The sequence below is a fragment of the Gymnoscopelus microlampas genome (assembly GCF_963454915.1).
Source record: "Gymnoscopelus microlampas genome assembly, chromosome: 10".
Taxonomy (NCBI): domain Eukaryota; kingdom Metazoa; phylum Chordata; class Actinopteri; order Myctophiformes; family Myctophidae; genus Gymnoscopelus; species Gymnoscopelus microlampas.
The window spans coordinates 13,876,518-13,893,142 of NC_139947.1; the positions used below are offsets into that span (position 1 = coordinate 13,876,518).

Here is a 16,625-nt window from a genome sequence, read left to right on the forward strand (position 1 = left end):
TATGTAATAATTGTGACAGGCCTAACCAGGGTCCCGCAGGCCAGGGCTCCACTCTTTGTCCCCTCCTTTTCTGCCTCTCTACACCAAATCTCTTCTGTGAAAACAGCAAGCTTACAACGTGCCACGCCCTCAACGCGTTGCAAGCTTGTCGACCTGGCTTTACCGGCTAAATGTTTGCCTAGTTTTTGCATAATTATGGCATACGACATGCCCAGAATAGGGACGCTAGGGTTCAAGTGGTTAGGTAGAATGGTTTCTTGGCCTGGACCGCTGGCGTAGCGGTCCAGAGGCACCGAGGCTACAATGCAGCCTGACAGTGTGTTGCGGGTTCGAGTCCCGATCCCGACGGACTTTGCTGCGTGTCAACCCCCCCCCCTCTTCTCTCTCTCCCTATTTCCTGTCAGCCTACTGTCCTATCTATAATAAAAAGGTATAAAAAGACCCCAAAAAAATCTTAAGAGAAAATGTTTTCTGTTACTTGTGCCGAGGACTAGTGTCAGGAACACTTTTGGTGGACATCAGTGCAGCAAGCCCTGTAAATATAACACCTGAGATTCAAATCCGGGTATCACGTGTGAGAAACCAAACACCCACGCTTGGACAAGAGGGAATTCCTCCCCCCCCCCCCCCCCCCCCCCCCTTGACCAGGAGGAGATAGGCTTATGCGCTTCAGGCGGTACTGCTTCACATTCACACACCCGCCCCCCCCCCCACTCCCCCTTTGACCTCCCCCCAACTGGGAAACCCGATCCAGGACATGGCACCGATGCAACACCCAACATTTAAACCCGGGTCTCCCGCGTGGGGAAAAAAAAAAACATCTACCGCTAGTCCAAGAGGGAATCCCCCCCTCCCCCCCCGCCCACTAGGCCAGAAGAAATATTACGCTTATGAGCTTGTGAGGAGCAGGCAGGGCTACTCCTTCACACAAAAGTCCCACATTTTATAATAATAGAGAGAAGCCTTTCACCTGAACCAGTGCAGTGGCCTTGCTGTGGGCCATAAACTTTGGACTGAACCCTGTATTTTCTGACAAGTAGCTGGCATGATTATACAACATACCACACAGCATTCTGGTGCAAAACCGGAATCTTGATATGTTCTTTTCCCCACTAACAGAGGGAAGGGGGGAGGAGCGGAACGGTATGGACGCAAACTAATGCACTCTCAGACCAGGAGAGTTTCAGGCCACTGCAGGTCAGCCATGTTATTTACAGTAAGATATTTTCTTTTGGGGGGGGGGGGGCTTTTTATGCCTTTATTTTATTCATTTATTTATTTTTTGGAGAGGGATAGGGACAGTAGGCTGACAGGAAATGTGGAGAGAGATGGGCCGGTGACACACAGGAAAGGTCGTCGGGAACGGGAGTCGAACCCGCGACACGCTGTCAGGCTGGAATTGCAGCCTAGGGTGCCTGGACAGTCACGCTACGGCCCAGGCCTTGTTATTTACAGTAGAGCATGACCGATGCCAGATTGTAGGGTCTGTTGGTTATCCCCACTTGGTAGACCACCGATTACTGAGGTTTTGACTGGTATTTATGGCAGATTTTTTGATCAATTTGAAAAACCTTGATTTGATTTAAAGTTTCTACGTATTTGAGAACATGCAACTTACACGCAAATAAAGACAAACTAGAAAAGTCTGCTCCTCGGAGTACAGGTCTCGATTCGATCAGGACCCACAAACTTTGGAAGGCGGTCATAGCAACTTGGAATGGGATCTGTAAAATCAAACTATACATCTTGATCACATGATCGCAGAGATGATGTGTACCGATGTGTGTGAGTTTTGGACAAAATCTGTAGAAGTAGTAGCTAAAAGTGTTTTGAAGAAAACGTAAAATGGTGGAAAATGTAATCTGGTATGTGCCAGGGCCTTTATGGAGAGAGGATCCAAGGAATCCGGCTTAAAAACAAGTTTTATTGTACAAACCATGGACGGTTCAGGAGTTATAGGCCAAAACGTGAATCTATGCTTGCATTTCTCCCTTGGCCTAGTACGAATGAGCATGCCAAGTTTTACGGCAATCGGACGCTGCGTTTATGATTTGAAACATCGGACAGATAGGTCTTGATCACATGACCATAGAGGTAGTGTGTATCGATTTGTTTGAGGTTTGGACAAAATCTGTAGGAGTAATATTTTTTTAACGATTGCTTTGCAAAAATCTGCCTCATGGCGCTATAACAGCCCAAATTTGGAGCAGAGGTTCTGCTCCAGGGAGTGTGCATGCCAGGTTTCACGCAGATTGGTCCAACGGTGCCGGAGATTAGCTGTTCAGACTCGCACACACGGAGTGGACAAACATGGGCAAAAACATTCTACAGCCTTCGGCTGTCCAGCCTGGCGGAGACAATAAACTACTTTTTATGTAACCAGTATAGCCCTATTGAAAGTAGCGCTGCATTGGGAGCTTTCTATTTTTAAAAGGTTTTGAAAATCTTTATAAGTATATCTATAATGAGATGCTCAAAATAGGGATGCCAGGTTGAAAGTGGTGTAAGGACACATCAGCTTCATGAAATGCAGATACCGATGTTGGAAAGAGAAAAAAAGTCAAATAATGACAGATATATCGGCTGCTGAAACAGAGTCTCTTAGTTCTGTACTAACAGAATAAGACCCAGACTAAGCTCATCACACCAACGATCATCGTGTTCACGCTTCAACTGTTGGAACTTAGTGTTGCTAACCACTTAAGCCCATCTGACAAGCTCTGGAGATCAGCTATTTTTGTAGATTTTTGAAAATGCCTATAATGACAGACCCAAAATAGGGACGTGGGGGTGAACGTTAAATGACACTAGGATGGCTACTCTCAGTTGGACCAGCCAGTGTTATTAAAATAACCAAAATACATTTGTTTGTGTTCAAGCAGAAGAAAGCATGGACTCAACAAAGGTCCCTCATGCTTCGACTAGGGGGGAGTCACCAAAAATGAAACTTTAGTTCAGGTCGTACCTACCCATCACAAACTGCTCTGTTTTCAGTACAAATGCAGGGCTCTATACATAGACCCTATATAAACACAACTCTAAAAGTGTATGCTTGTCTGTCTGTCTGTGCCCTCCCCTCTCTTTCACTCCCTGACGCCTGATTGGTCCAGCAAATGAGCCTGTTAAGACAGTGATTCTCAAACATTTACATGTCAAGGAAGGAGGACCCCCAAATTGATATGCATCTGGCTGCGGACCCCAGTTTCAAATGATTTTGTCTTTTGTCCCAGGGCCCCCAAAAGAGAGTATCGCAATGTGTTGTGAGCTTGTAGATCTGCTATTTTTGAATAGCCAAAAATAATTAAATGCGACTCTTCCTCATTTTGCTGGAGACCACCTGGAAACCCCTCAAGGACCCCTGGGGAGGTCCTCGGACCTCACTTTGAGAACCAGTGTGCTAAGAGACTGTGGAGATAATTTAGTGCAGTTAGTGGTTAACTACAAGGCTGGCAGGCTCACATGTCACAACAGAAGAGCGGGGGCGGACAGACAGACACCATTCTGGGTCTGTTGTGCCCACCATGCCACAAGAGTTGTGTTCAAAACAAAGTGCTTGTGACCCATCCAGCAAAGGGTATCAACACATACAGAAAGAACGCCAAGGCCAAGTTCACATGATAATACGTGCACTCTCACACTTGCATAATGTTATATCAATGCGAAACAACCACATTTCCACATAAGCCATGGCATAGGCTACAGTATATCATAGCGCAGTGGTTCTCAAACTTTTTAATTCAAAGGAGCCAGATAACTCTTAAGAGTTGCAGACCCGTTAAGGGTTCATTTGAAACGCAAATGGGAGCGGCCATAGCTGAGTGGTTAGTGAGCCCGCCTACGGAGCCAGAGGCCCTGGTTGCCCCGGGTTCGATTCCAGGCCAGGCCAGCATATGTGTCGATGAAATGAAATTTGTCCCTGAGCAAGACTCTTAACCCCTAATTGCTCACAGGTTCTCATTGGAAACAAGACCGCAAGGACTTCCATGAACGACCTGTTAAAAGGAATTATCCTTATCCTTAAGGAGCCCACTATGAGAACCACTACCAGAGAGTAGTAATGATATATTAATTGACATAAAAAGTCAATTAATGTTAAAAGGCACTGATCAAGAAGAGAGGTAGGTGACGTCAAAGTCATCAGGAGCTCGGGCACATTTAATATTTGTTGAAGGAGTAATGTCAATACTGAACTGCTACTTGTATGCGTTTAGTTCATATAATCGAAGTTACCATATATCAAATACATCTTGTAGGCCTCATCTCTCTCTCAGCTAGGGGGTCCCTGCTTCATCTCTCTCTCAGCTAGGGGGTCCCTAGCCTGGCTCCACCCCCTGAATCCTTTGCTTGGAGTGAAACGAAATGAAAATTAAGGCTGAGTGTCAGGCTAGGGGGTCCCTGCTTCATCTCTCTCTCAGCTAGGGGGTCCTTGGGCTGAAAACGTTGAAGACCCCTGGGCTAGTGCATGAATGCTGAATACGTGGTCAGACTGCATCGTTGTGTTCTTCTATGGCCGAGCAAACCTAGGAAAAGCTGCAGAAAGGTTTCATGTTGAAGTGTGCCTGTAGTCAGTGTAAAGTAACTAAAGTACATTTACACAAGTACTGTACTTAAGTAAACTTTTGAGGATTTTTTACTTTTAGCATTTCCAATTGTCAATACTTTTACTTCTACTCCACTACATCTCAGAGGGAAATGTTGTACTTTTTACTCCACTACAAGTATTTGAAGAGTTTAGTTACTTTATAGATTTAGATTATTATTACAAAACATGCATTAACCACTTCAGCCCTATGTATACTTATAATAGCCTAGTTAGCTCACAACGCGTCGATATTTTCAAAATATTTTTTATACATTCGAATACTTGTGAAATGGGCCAGTCTGCTAAATGAGTACTTTTACTTTCAGCATTTAAGCATATTTTAATGCTAGTACTTTTACTCAAGTACATTTTGAATGCATGACTTGTACCAGAGTATTTCTACATTGCAGCATTGATACTTTTACTTAAGTACCCCACTGCCTGTAGTAGTAGGCCGTCAGATCAGCCAACTAACAACTAAACTTCATTGCCCTCACAGACAGACACACACACACACACACACACACACACACACACACACACACACACACACAGATCTATAAATGATGCTTTGTGTGCTCGCCTGGCGGAGCAACGGGATTCGCCTGTTGTAAAATCGGCGTTTCAAAGCGGTCATGTCGTAGGCCTAGCGTGTAATAATGCTCATAAAACTCACCAAGACGAGTTGGAAAACTTCTGCTCCGCCATAACTTCAGGAAAAAGTGGCGTCGATGACATCATCATATTTGCAACGAACGCATTCGAGAAAAGGAGGAACCAAAAAAAAGCAGCGATCGACGCTGTAAACAAGACGGACGGCAACAAAATGTATCACAACGTTAAGACAGACAACGACTGTATCAGATCACGCTGGGATCAAGGTCAGTTTGGATCCGATTGATAGATCTCCCGATACTAAACTTTAATTCAATCCGAAGTTTCAAAACAGCGAAAAATCCCTGTCGGCTTCGGTCGGGGGCTCCTCCGTCTACTCTTTTTTCCCCCCCACGTCTTTCTCTCTAATCAAAAAGTCACACGAATCCCATCATCCTCGAGTCTTTTCTTTTTTTTTAGATAGATCGGTTGCGGTTCTAAACTAACGACAAAAGTTATTAAAGTTCCGCTCCTGTTCCGATCGATATTGGTGTTAGGATTGTAGAAGGTGAAAGGGTTTGAGTCTCTGGCTGCCCTGACGCCACTGATTGAAACAGGACCTTCAGTCATAACTAGCGGTGGGGAAAAAAGTGCATTTCAGTGAACGGACGATTTTGTTCACGTTCACGGCGACGATTCGTTCAAATGATTCGTTCACGTTCTCGTTCTGTAGCGCTATTTTTGAGTGTTCAAAATTGACTCGAGGAAAAAGTACAAAAGTATTGGCATCAAAATATACTTAAAGAACCAAAAGTAGAAGTACTAACAGATTTGAAAATAGCAGATCTAAGCTCACATGCGAAGCGTTGTGAGCTTGTAGATCTGCTATTTTCAAATAGCCTAGGTATAAAATAGGGCTAAAGTGGTTAATGTATCTTTTATAATATATGTGTAAAACACCATCGCATGAGCGTTTTTTTTTTATCGCACGAACTTAACAGTTTCAGAAAGTGAACGAGCTCGTTCACGTTCACGGCAAATGAACTAGTTCTTTTGAACGAATCGATCATGAGCGACACATCACTAGTTCATAACAAGCAGCCACACTGTGAGCCCACCCACTCCGCCAAGACACACTGCTTTTTATACCACCCCAAATAAATACATAAATAAATAATCACAATACATAGACAAATTGTACAATGTTGAGAAAACACGCTATTCCCTCTACACCTAAAATAATTCTTGTAGCTTCAAGACAGCTCAAAGTGCACCATCATCTGGCGATGTGAAGCCAGCGCAAAATCGTTGTCCTGTTAAATAGCCATGTGAAACCTATCATTTACTGCACGTTTTGAAAAAGTAAATTATACCCGACATTAGTTGGATAGATTGGTGTATAGACCTGAATGTTTTTGTAGGTAGGCCTATATGGCCAAGGTTGCTTTTTGTACAGTAGTGATAGTAATTCTTCTTCCTCTTTTGCATTGTTCAAAACATTTTGAAATAGGGTTTAAAAAAAGAGAGAGAGAGAGAGAAAGAGGGAAGGAGAAAAAAATAAGCTTTTTGTTAGTTAAGCATATTGTGTTTCAACTGGCCCAGGAACAGTAGCCTACCGCTGTGAAATCTAAGCCTCTATTAAAGCTGCTGCCACTTACCATGTGTTCTCTCAGCATCCCATAGCATCCCAGCAGGTCCCCTGAGGAGCAGCAAGAATCACAGATGGTTCATAGGTTCTGTTCTACCAGAGAGAAGAACCTTGAGTTGTTGTTGGAGAGCTGACCGCCCGGCTTCACAGACCTTCCCAGTCCCAGACAGTCTGCCTTGATGAGCTGAGTCCAACATTGATTCCATAAAGCAGCAAACATTATTATGATGCTGATGAGTACAGTATAGCCCCACATCACGTTCCCATCTTTTCAAGCAATATCCATCTTCTGTCTGCACCATATCTCTCTCTGGCCCTCTCTTCACCTATGGAATTTGGGCTTTTCTTAACATTATTATTACAATTCCAGAAACACCAAATACTGTGTGTGTGTGTGTGTGTGTGTGTGTGTGTGTGTGTGTGTGTGTGTGTGTGTGTGTGTGTGTGTGTGTGTGTGTGTGTGTGTGTGTGTGTGTGTGTGTGTGTGTGTGTGTGTGTGTGTGTGTGTGTGTGTGTGTCTCAGAGAGGGCAGGGCCATGTCATTGGTGAGTCGTTTTAAGGTATACCGGTCCTTGTGCAGCTTTGTGTTGCACAAGCAGGTATATTAGGCCATAACTTTGCATCTCTAAATTGAACTGTGATAATGCACCAGACACTACTAGTGTACTGTACTTCCGCAAAGGCAATCAACTGCTGACTAGTGGCCATGTGAAACAGCACACACGCCCTTCTCTTTGTGAACAACCAATGCCACCTTAAGACAAGGATGATTGCATCGTTCCCTCTTTATTGATCTGACCAAACACTCAGAACAGTGAGCTGAGATGCTTATAGCCTCCATGATCCACTGAACTGTTGTCTCACTGATCATGTATTCAGCATGATTCAGTCCATGTGGACGAAACACTGTGAATCTGATGGACCATGGAGCCATATTCCTTTTTATACCAATTTCAGTTTAGTTTCACTTATTTATTATGTGGCTTGCTACAGTTTTTTCCCCCTCTTTTTCTTACAGAAATGTTTTGCACTCATTTGTATTTTTACTTTTGGCTGTAACTGGCTGGGAGAAATACAAATACATCTATAAATAAATTCAAAATGTATAATTTTATTGATAAATGTGGGCCGAGTTATATTTCTTTTCTTGTTTTTTTTGTTACTCCAGTCATTTTTCTCCCAGTGCAGTTTTTTTCAGAGCTATTTTAGGTTTGATTAATGAAAATGGCTCACTCTGCCTATTTGTGATTCAGCATTTTAGGGCAGTGGTTCCTTAACCTTTTCAAATACCGTAATCATATTTGAACTGGGGACCGCCCACCCTGATAAGCACTTGGAAGCTTTCGCTTTGCGAGGCGTTGTGAGCTTGTAAATCGGCATTATTTATTTATCCCACGATTTTGTAACCCATTTTTTCACCCAGTGCATATTGCCTAAGTAATCCTGGGCGCTACTCTTCCTCTGCCAGCCTGGGGAGAGCCCCGAACTGAGCTCATGCCTCCTTCAATGCATGAGGAGTTAACAGGCCGGTTCTTATCACCTGACAGGGGGGAGTTTCCCCGGTAGGACTTAGCGAGTGGAAGGAACACGTTATTCCTACCTGTTCCTTTCCCCTCCATCAGGCGCCCCGGCTGACCAGGGGGAGGATTACTTGCATGTTTTTGTGAGGGAGGGAACATGCAAACTCCACACATATGTTTGACCAGTCCACATGTTTTTACTGCTGTTTTATAGTTGTTGATTACTTTTGATGCAGTATTGGTCTTCTTATTTATTTTTTTAGGTATTAAAAAGTATTTAAAGTCCTTACATTGTCACGTCACTGTCATCTACCCCCCCCCCCCCCCCCCCCTTTTTTTTTTAGGGGACTGGTGGAGCAATAAAGTGAAAACAAAACACTTGTGTTCTACATCACAACAAAAGGAATGGGTAGATTTGTGGGTCATGTTGTGCTGTCACAGCGCCCTCTTGAGGACGAACTAAAACAGCACACCTCAGCTGTGCTTGCCTGATCAAAAGATTGCTGATGATGATGATAATAATAAATAACCTAGTTTCTGTTTGAAGGATTAATCATGCGTTCAAAATATGTTGTTAATTTAATTATGTATAATACACCACTGGATATGCTACAGTGTAGGCTACAATAAGAAGCAGGTGTAGGCGTTGCTGTCGGGCAGAAACCTCGTATCTCCACATTTCAACTTTGAATGTTTTTTTGTAAATTGACACCCTACTTCATCATACAAGAATGTCGCACGCAAGTAGTCAAAATAGCAGATCTACAAGCTAAAAAAGAAATGGTTTTGGACATACAAGGTTTCCACCCGACAGCAACGATGGGAAAAGTAAGTTACTATATTCACTTTGCAGGTTACATATCCGGTCTGAGCGGATACGGAAACGGACCGTATGCGTGCATGTATACGTAGTAGATCACCGAATACAGTAGGCGGGCTCTAGATCGGATCTGAGCACCGAACAGTAAATGTAAACCATGACGGGACCCATTCCCAGTGTTGCCATGTCTGCTTATTATAAGCGACGTTGGGCTTGTTTTTATGTGAAGTTGCTTATAAATATTGGTAGTTCCAGTTTTTTGGGCTTGTTTACCTCTAAATGACCTCTCTCTTAAAAAAAAAGAAAAAAAAGATATATATATATTTTTAAATAGCAGGTCTTCAAGCTTGTAGATCGGCTATTTTGAAATTACCTTAGCCTAGTCGTCGCTTCTTTTGGGCTTGTTTTCAGAGATGTGGTTGCTTGTTTCGGTCGCAAAATCTGGCAACGCGGGACCCATTCCCATCGGCGATTGGCTAACTCGAGGAGGCGGTGTCCGGGATCCCTCGCCGCCGATTGGCGGGACACGGAGCTGGTTCCGGTGAATGACACTCAGAACAGGAACTCGTGTTCCCACCGCATGTAGCGCAAAGAGAGCGAGAGAGAGAGAGGGAGGAGGTAAACAGAATCACGTAGCTGTAGCGAGGTGAGCACCCACTAAAACACCACAAAAATACACATTTGCGCACACATCGGACATTATTTTATCATCTCAGTGCATGATACAGCGTATGTCCGTGGTGATCGGTGCTTTAGTTGGCTTTTTTAACATAAATCTAAACCTCGGGGCGGAGATGATGATAACGGGCCTGCTGGGCTGGCCTGCTAGCACACGGTGACGACTTTGATCCAGCGCGGCGCGCGGGAATAATTTGCGTTATTAAATTATGTATTCACCGTGAATCGATACTTGCGAAAACCCGCACTCTGCTAAGAACGATCGATTGATTTTGAAACCTGCGGGGCGATCATTCGACTAGAAGATGCAACTGTCGTGCGACAGCATCGTGTGTTTTTTTTCTCCCCCCCTTTGGGGGGAGGGGAGGGGGGTCTCGCGACGGAGCGGAGGGGCGATGCTGCTGCTGTGTGGTGTTCGATTTGTAAATCGTCGTACGACGGTGCGGAGCCACTGAAAATGGCAGATCTGCAAGCTCACAGTGCGTCGCATCCGCAACGCGCCGTGAGCTTGCAGATCTGCCATTTTGCGGCCCCCGCGACACCGCCGTACGGCACGACGAGATTATAAATCAGGCTTGTGCGTTAGCACGCGCTAGCTCGCGTGCGTTGCAGCAGCAAGCATGGATGTTACGTTTAGATCGAAATAATTATAGTATTTCGAGTAATTTTAACCGAATTAAGCTTATTTTATTTGGAAATTTGTGTATTTGTATGTTTCTTTTTTGTCGAGTGAAAGGCTCTTGCCACGAAGCATTGATCCTATATTAAAATGGCATCAAACGTCAACAGGCCCCGTGTTGGCGTTGCCTTTTAAACTCCTGCTTCATCAGTGCCACATTCATTCAACATGTCTCCCAACGTTAGACTAGCAAGGAATTAAACCCCCCCCCCCCCCCCCCCCCCCCCCAGACGCTTAAAATGAATAAATATGTATTATGCACACACAACTTGTGTATAATAATGTGTGACCTCGCGACAAGAAACGACTGTTGTGTTGGAGACTAGCGTGCTAAAGTTAGCTGACGAGCCACGACATGTGTTTGTTCAGGGACTGGGAACAGATGGCCTTTTTCAGAACTTTTCTGATATCTGTTCAGTGCTGGTCAAACATGGGCATGTCAAGGACCCCCACATTTGGACAGTGGACCCCTATGCAATAGATGTTTTGTGCCAGGGACCCCCACAAGAAAAGAGTTTTCTTATGTTATATTAGTATAGAATTATACGACTCTATGCTGTTGCTGGAATAATAATACATCACTTATATAGGCTTTTCTTGGTACCAAAAGTAGCTTTACAAAACAAATACAAATTAACAACTTTATTAGGAGAGAAACATAGTTGAAAGGCTAAAAATCTAGCAAAGAGAAAACATTAAGCTAAGACTAAAAGGTAGTATACAGTACTGTATACTGTAGTTGGGAAAATATTAATGGAGAGTGAACCCTTTGATTGGAATAGTAATTTGCTCTCATTGGGTGACTTACTGTAAAGGTGGTAAAATAATAGTAACATTAAACAGTGCCTCACCCAGACCACACTTTGAAAACTCTCCTTTAGCCTTTAGTACAAAGTAGGAGCTTGCCAGAAATGACGTATCTGCAAGCTAATAACACACAGACAAGCAGCACTGTAGTGTGATGAAGTACAAATTGTGCTTGACGTTCTCATGTCAGGTAATATTGGATGGTTCTGGCAGCAACAAGCAAGCTCCTACTTGCAACTCGTATTGTGTGGTAATGTTACATAAGATTTATATAAAATTCGACAGGGCCTGTCACTCGTTTACTGGACGTCATAACTTCACTGTATTGTGACAAGTGTCTGTTTACTGTGATTTGATGCCATCGACATAAATATTTCACCCTGTTAACTAAAGCTAATACTTTTGCAATTTGCATTGCAGCATATAGTTGGTCACTTTTACCATAATGGTATATGTCGACTATGGCTCTTAACTAACTTTGCAAGGAAAGGAGGGTTGGCTGCTGCTACTTGTAAATGATTTGGCTACTTATTAACTCACATTCTTCCTGACTTGCTGTCTCTAGCACCGTCAGCAATCTCTTTGGAGAAGTATGGCCAATGGTGATCACAACATGATTCCATTGGGGAAATCATGTAAGTTAGCTGTGTAGCTAGTTCTTAGAAGCTTGTAAATGTACCCAGTAGTTTAATAATAGATTACATCCATAAGTAGTCAATCCCGCTAGTTAAACCCATGCAGTACTAGTTGTGCTGTGATATGAGTCACAAACCTGACTCCAAATCCCCTTAATCACCATTTACATTAAACATGTAGGATTATTTTCCCTCTGTGACGTATTGGCAGGTTGGATTTTCCCTAATTGTATAGCAGTCAATATTCTAACTTGATTTGTCCTGTTAAATCTTTGGCATCATGATTTTGATATCGGTTCAACATATGTTTTTCTGTATACTCATACAATTTGCTTCTTTGTTTCTAGATAATGGACATGAGCAGCAGCAGCGAGTGCTTTGGATGTGGCCGTTCAGGTCACTGGATCAAGAACTGTCCCAATGCTGGTGGACGGGGGGGCGGGGGACGCGGCAGGGGCCGGGGAAGAGGCAAGGGTACTAAATGATTTGTGCACCGCACCCAAGATAGGGATTGATTATCACAAAGATCACTGTGCTTAGCAGATTCATTATCATTGCTGTTATAGTTACTATACATGCATAGTTTCATATTGAAGTCCATAACCTATAGCAACTAGATCAAAAGTTTGAGTATAAAAGTGCACTCTCATCCATAGCATAACATTTAACGATGGAGTATTTTTCCCCAGTGTAAAATATGGAAGAAAACTGCTCAAACACCTCACAGACAGGTCACCAACTCACCATAAGTTAAACTTGTTGTTCCACATCTTCCTTTCATGCATGTACTAATTAATGTGCCCATATCCTTCTCCCATTAGACCTTTTCTGCTATCGGTGTGGAGAACAAGGTCACATCGCCAGGGATTGTGAGCAGACTGAGGATGGTGGGCATTACATTATCTATTAATACAATTGTGTTTTTTTTTTTAGGACCGTTTTCTTACATGTCCCTTGTAGAATAATTGCTGTTCTGATAATTAACCACATGAACCCTGGTGTCCCTTTTCTGGGGTGAACATGTGTTGAAAATAGCAGATCTGTTCGCGACACGCACGTATGCAACCCATTTACGGGAACCCCTATTCATAGCTATACCTTTCAATCCAAGAACCCCTTTTGGGGTTGTTTTTGCTATGTACAGTATATAGCAACATATTTTTTTCACATTTTTGAATAAATATTTGAAGTTTTCCAGAGAACTTGGGTCAGGATTCAGAAGGCGTTTTTAGAATCGGCCTCAGGTCTAAATGGGTTAAGCTTGTAGAGCGGCTATTTTTTACGACAAGATTTGGTGTAGCAGGAAATACCAGCGTCCCTGGTATATAAAGCCCCGGGGGACCCCAGTGAACTAAGTATATAGGATTTAAGTGGTTAGTTGACAAATGGTTATAAAAGAGCAGATCTGCAAGCTCAGCATTGTGAGCTTGTGAATCAGCTATCGGCAAAGAGATTTTTGGTAGAGGGAAATTATAGGGGGGCCTAGTCTAAAGCCCTGGGGGGCTTTATACTATGTATATAGGGTTTAAGTGGGTTAACTGCGTGTGCACTTCTTTAACCAGTTGAGCAACAATTTAATTCAGTATCCAGATAAGCGACACTTCACATAAAACTGAGGCCACATTGCTTTTTGATTTTGCCGTTTAGCGTGCTACAACTGCCACAGGAGTGGTCACATCTCTCGCGACTGCAAGGAGCCGAAGAAGGAGAGGGAGCAGGTGTGCTACAGCTGTGGCAAAGCCGGACACGTGGCCCGTGAGTGTGACCATGCCAACGAGCAGAAATGCTACTCCTGCGGAGGCTTTGGTCACATCCAGAAGCTTTGTGATAAAGTCAAGTGTTACAGGTGAGCATTAACGTTTGCACGTCTGTTGTTGGGTACTTGGGCCAGACATTCAGCAAAAAAAAACAGATATTGATGCGCACAACGCAATCGCAATGCACTTGTAGATCGGCCATTTATGGTGTCGAGGGAATTACTAGAGGTTCTAGTATAGAGCCACGAGGGACCCCTGTCAACTAAGTTCATAGGGTTTAAGTAGTCATGTAAAATAATTGGCCTCTTATTAGTAGGTATCGAGACCTTAACACTAGGACAGGATTCTATATTGATATCAAATGTAGTGCAACACCATAATAGATGGACTTTTATTGATCCAGCAGGGGAAATTCAGTTATCGTAGCATTACAGCAGTTTTAAAACATTGGACAGGTAAAGATAAAGCTAGGAGTAACAAAGAATAGCAATATAAAACATAAAAAAAGTTACAGCCATGCAAACTTGTAGCTTTTCAGCTACAATAGCCATTTGGAAAAAAACATGATGTCACCTTTTTCACCTCGGGCTGTTTGCATGCCTGAGGTTAGCAGATCGTGACTCATGGGCATTAGGACAAGAGTACCGAAAACCAAATATACTAGAAAACTAAATATGCTTTAAAAAAAAAAAAAAAACATTTTGCTTGGCCCTTTGTACTACCTGGGAATTAGTGTGGTGAAAGTGCTTTCAACAGGTTGTCAAAGTGCTCAACAATTTATTAACAGTTACAACATACTGTGGGTATATGTTTGGCATACCGTACACAGTAAGGTTAGGTTTATCGGGTTTCTGAGTCAATAATATAATCTTATGGTGGTGTTCTTTGCATGTTAAATAAGCAGCAGACATTTATCCGGTGTTCTCTCTTTCCTTTAGGTGTGGTGAGATCGGTCACGTCGCCGTGCATTGCAGTAAATCCAATGAGATGAACTGCTACAACTGCGGCAAGTCGGGACACCTGGCAAAAGAGTGCATTGAAGCCACAGCATAATCAGTGCCCTTAGTTGCCCCTCCTTTTTTCTGATTGATGGTTGGTTGTATTATTTTTCTCTGAATCCTCTTCACTGGCCAAAGGTTGGCTAACAGAGGCTAGTCCCAGGCCAGTGAGCCTCTCGACATGTAATACGAAGAAAGGGGTTGAAAAAATATCTTTCTGCATTCAATACAAAAATGTTTTAGTTTGGTAGCGGTGTTATGTATAATGCTTTGTTAAAGAACCCCCCTTTCCAAGCAGCCACTGGTTGTCAGAGATGAATGAATGGGACTAAACACATGGGATATATAGGACCTCTGAGCTTGTGGAAGTGAGCCTCAGTAAGAAGGGAGTAAATGGAAACCTGAACTTCCATGTAGGGTTATTTTGGTTTTGTTTTAGCGGGGTAAGATATGAGTTGGCCAAGAGAGTATGACATGAGAAACCGTTGAACACGATGCATCTGAGCCCTACAAGCAGCAAAGTGGGCGGTAACAAACCACATGTTATATAGCAAAGGTATTCAATTTTGGAGGAATCAAAAGAATCTTAAGTTCTTTTATAAAAAAATAAATAATCTGTTTACAATTTAAATATCACTTAGTCCAGGGTTGGTGTTTCTCATGGATTTGGGAACATTTTACCTTGGAGGAAATTAGCATCATGAGCTATGAGTTGTCAGATCAGAAGAATTAGGAGTTATTTGGGAACGGAGAATGTTTTCACAGAAATGTTATTTTTGTACAATATCACTTAGACTACTGTAAAAATACCATTTTGCTTGTACTCAGTTTTTAAGTCGGAAGGAAAATGCAACTGAAGTCCTAGAAAATAGAAATGTAAACTAATTTTAAACTATCAATAAAGCTGGAGGCGCACGGGGAGGAATGTATTCATGGGTCTTATTTTCTGTTCTAATGTAATTCTACCAGGGTTTCTATGATGGCAGTTTGAATTCCTTACATTCTGGATCTAGCAACAGTCTCATTTATCAGTCATGTTTAACCTGTAGACCATATAATGGTACATTTAAATTGTTAAACACTACTTTTAACTTGTCAAGGATCCAGATTTGAAGGGGGAAAATATGTACTGTTGATTAACAGTTGCCGAATGAGTGGTGAACTGACATTTTTTAAATATATAATTTATTAGATATTTACAGTTTGGGAACCTGTTATCTTATATTTATACAGCTGATTGTGTACCATTTCCCATGACAAACCAAGACCTAGTTTGTCGCGACAAATGGGCCACCGGTTACTGGGTGACATTTTCTTCAAAGAATGTGGGACATTCTGTAGCCTCGAACCAATAGCTCAGATTTCTACATCCAATTCCTTAACGCCTGCACTACCAGGGTAAATTTAGGAACCCTATATAAAGCATATCTTGGGGCCCCAGCTTAGCTTGGGTTAATACCAATTAAGTGTTATTATATAGATTAAGGGTTCTTATGTGGAGCTGAGATGGAAAACAGCATGTTTGGGTAAGTAACCTGCATAAAACTGATGTCAACGTGGGGTCCTTGGTGGTGGGGTTCCCCAGATAAATTGGTGATAGTTGGGAAGCAAACAAACCGTTACAGGTCTGTAACTCAGAGAATACAAATAGATCCAAAAATGTAAGGTTCCATTTGCTTATTTGTAGATTTTGTACACCCAAGAGGTGTGTGTGTGTGTGTGTGTGTGTGTGTGTGGGGGGGGTCTGTGTTCTGTCATGTATACCAAACCGGGGCGGGGGGCCCTCGAAATTCCAGGGTTTTGAGAACCACGTGTTGACATACATAAAATGTATGAAAATAAAGGTATTTGTTGTTAAATTAGAGAATGGCAGGCCTCCCCACTGGATTGACTGGTTTTGTTCTTGC

The 16,625-nt window shown here is 42.7% G+C and overlaps 2 protein-coding genes across 4 annotated transcripts in view; one reads left to right on the plus strand and one right to left on the minus strand.

The window, feature by feature from the left end:
- The window catches only part of raf1a (Raf-1 proto-oncogene, serine/threonine kinase a), a 29,615-nt gene extending 23,827 nt beyond the window's left edge, over positions 1 to 5,788 (minus strand). For both annotated transcript variants that reach the window (XM_084068079.1, XM_084068078.1), the window contains exon 1: positions 5,259 to 5,788. The gene's annotated coding sequence lies outside the window, so the exon portion shown is untranslated. The remainder of the gene's footprint in view (positions 1 to 5,258) is intronic.
- Positions 5,789 to 9,727: 3,939 nt separating this feature from the next.
- On the plus strand, positions 9,728 to 15,639 carry LOC311052861 (CCHC-type zinc finger nucleic acid binding protein-like). 2 transcript variants are annotated; one of them, XM_084068093.1, is made up of 5 exons: positions 9,728 to 9,810; positions 12,311 to 12,437; positions 12,785 to 12,850; positions 13,611 to 13,809; positions 14,659 to 15,639. In XM_084068093.1, exons 2-5 carry the CDS (start codon positions 12,314 to 12,316, stop codon positions 14,771 to 14,773), a joined length of 504 nt encoding a protein of 167 aa, XP_083924219.1. In that variant the 5' UTR covers positions 9,728 to 9,810; positions 12,311 to 12,313; the 3' UTR covers positions 14,774 to 15,639. The 2 variants fall into 2 exon arrangements, with proteins under 2 accessions (XP_083924219.1, XP_083924220.1); XM_084068094.1 differs by having other exon boundaries at positions 9,729 to 9,810; positions 12,311 to 12,431.
- The last annotated feature ends 986 nt before the right edge of the window (positions 15,640 to 16,625 follow it).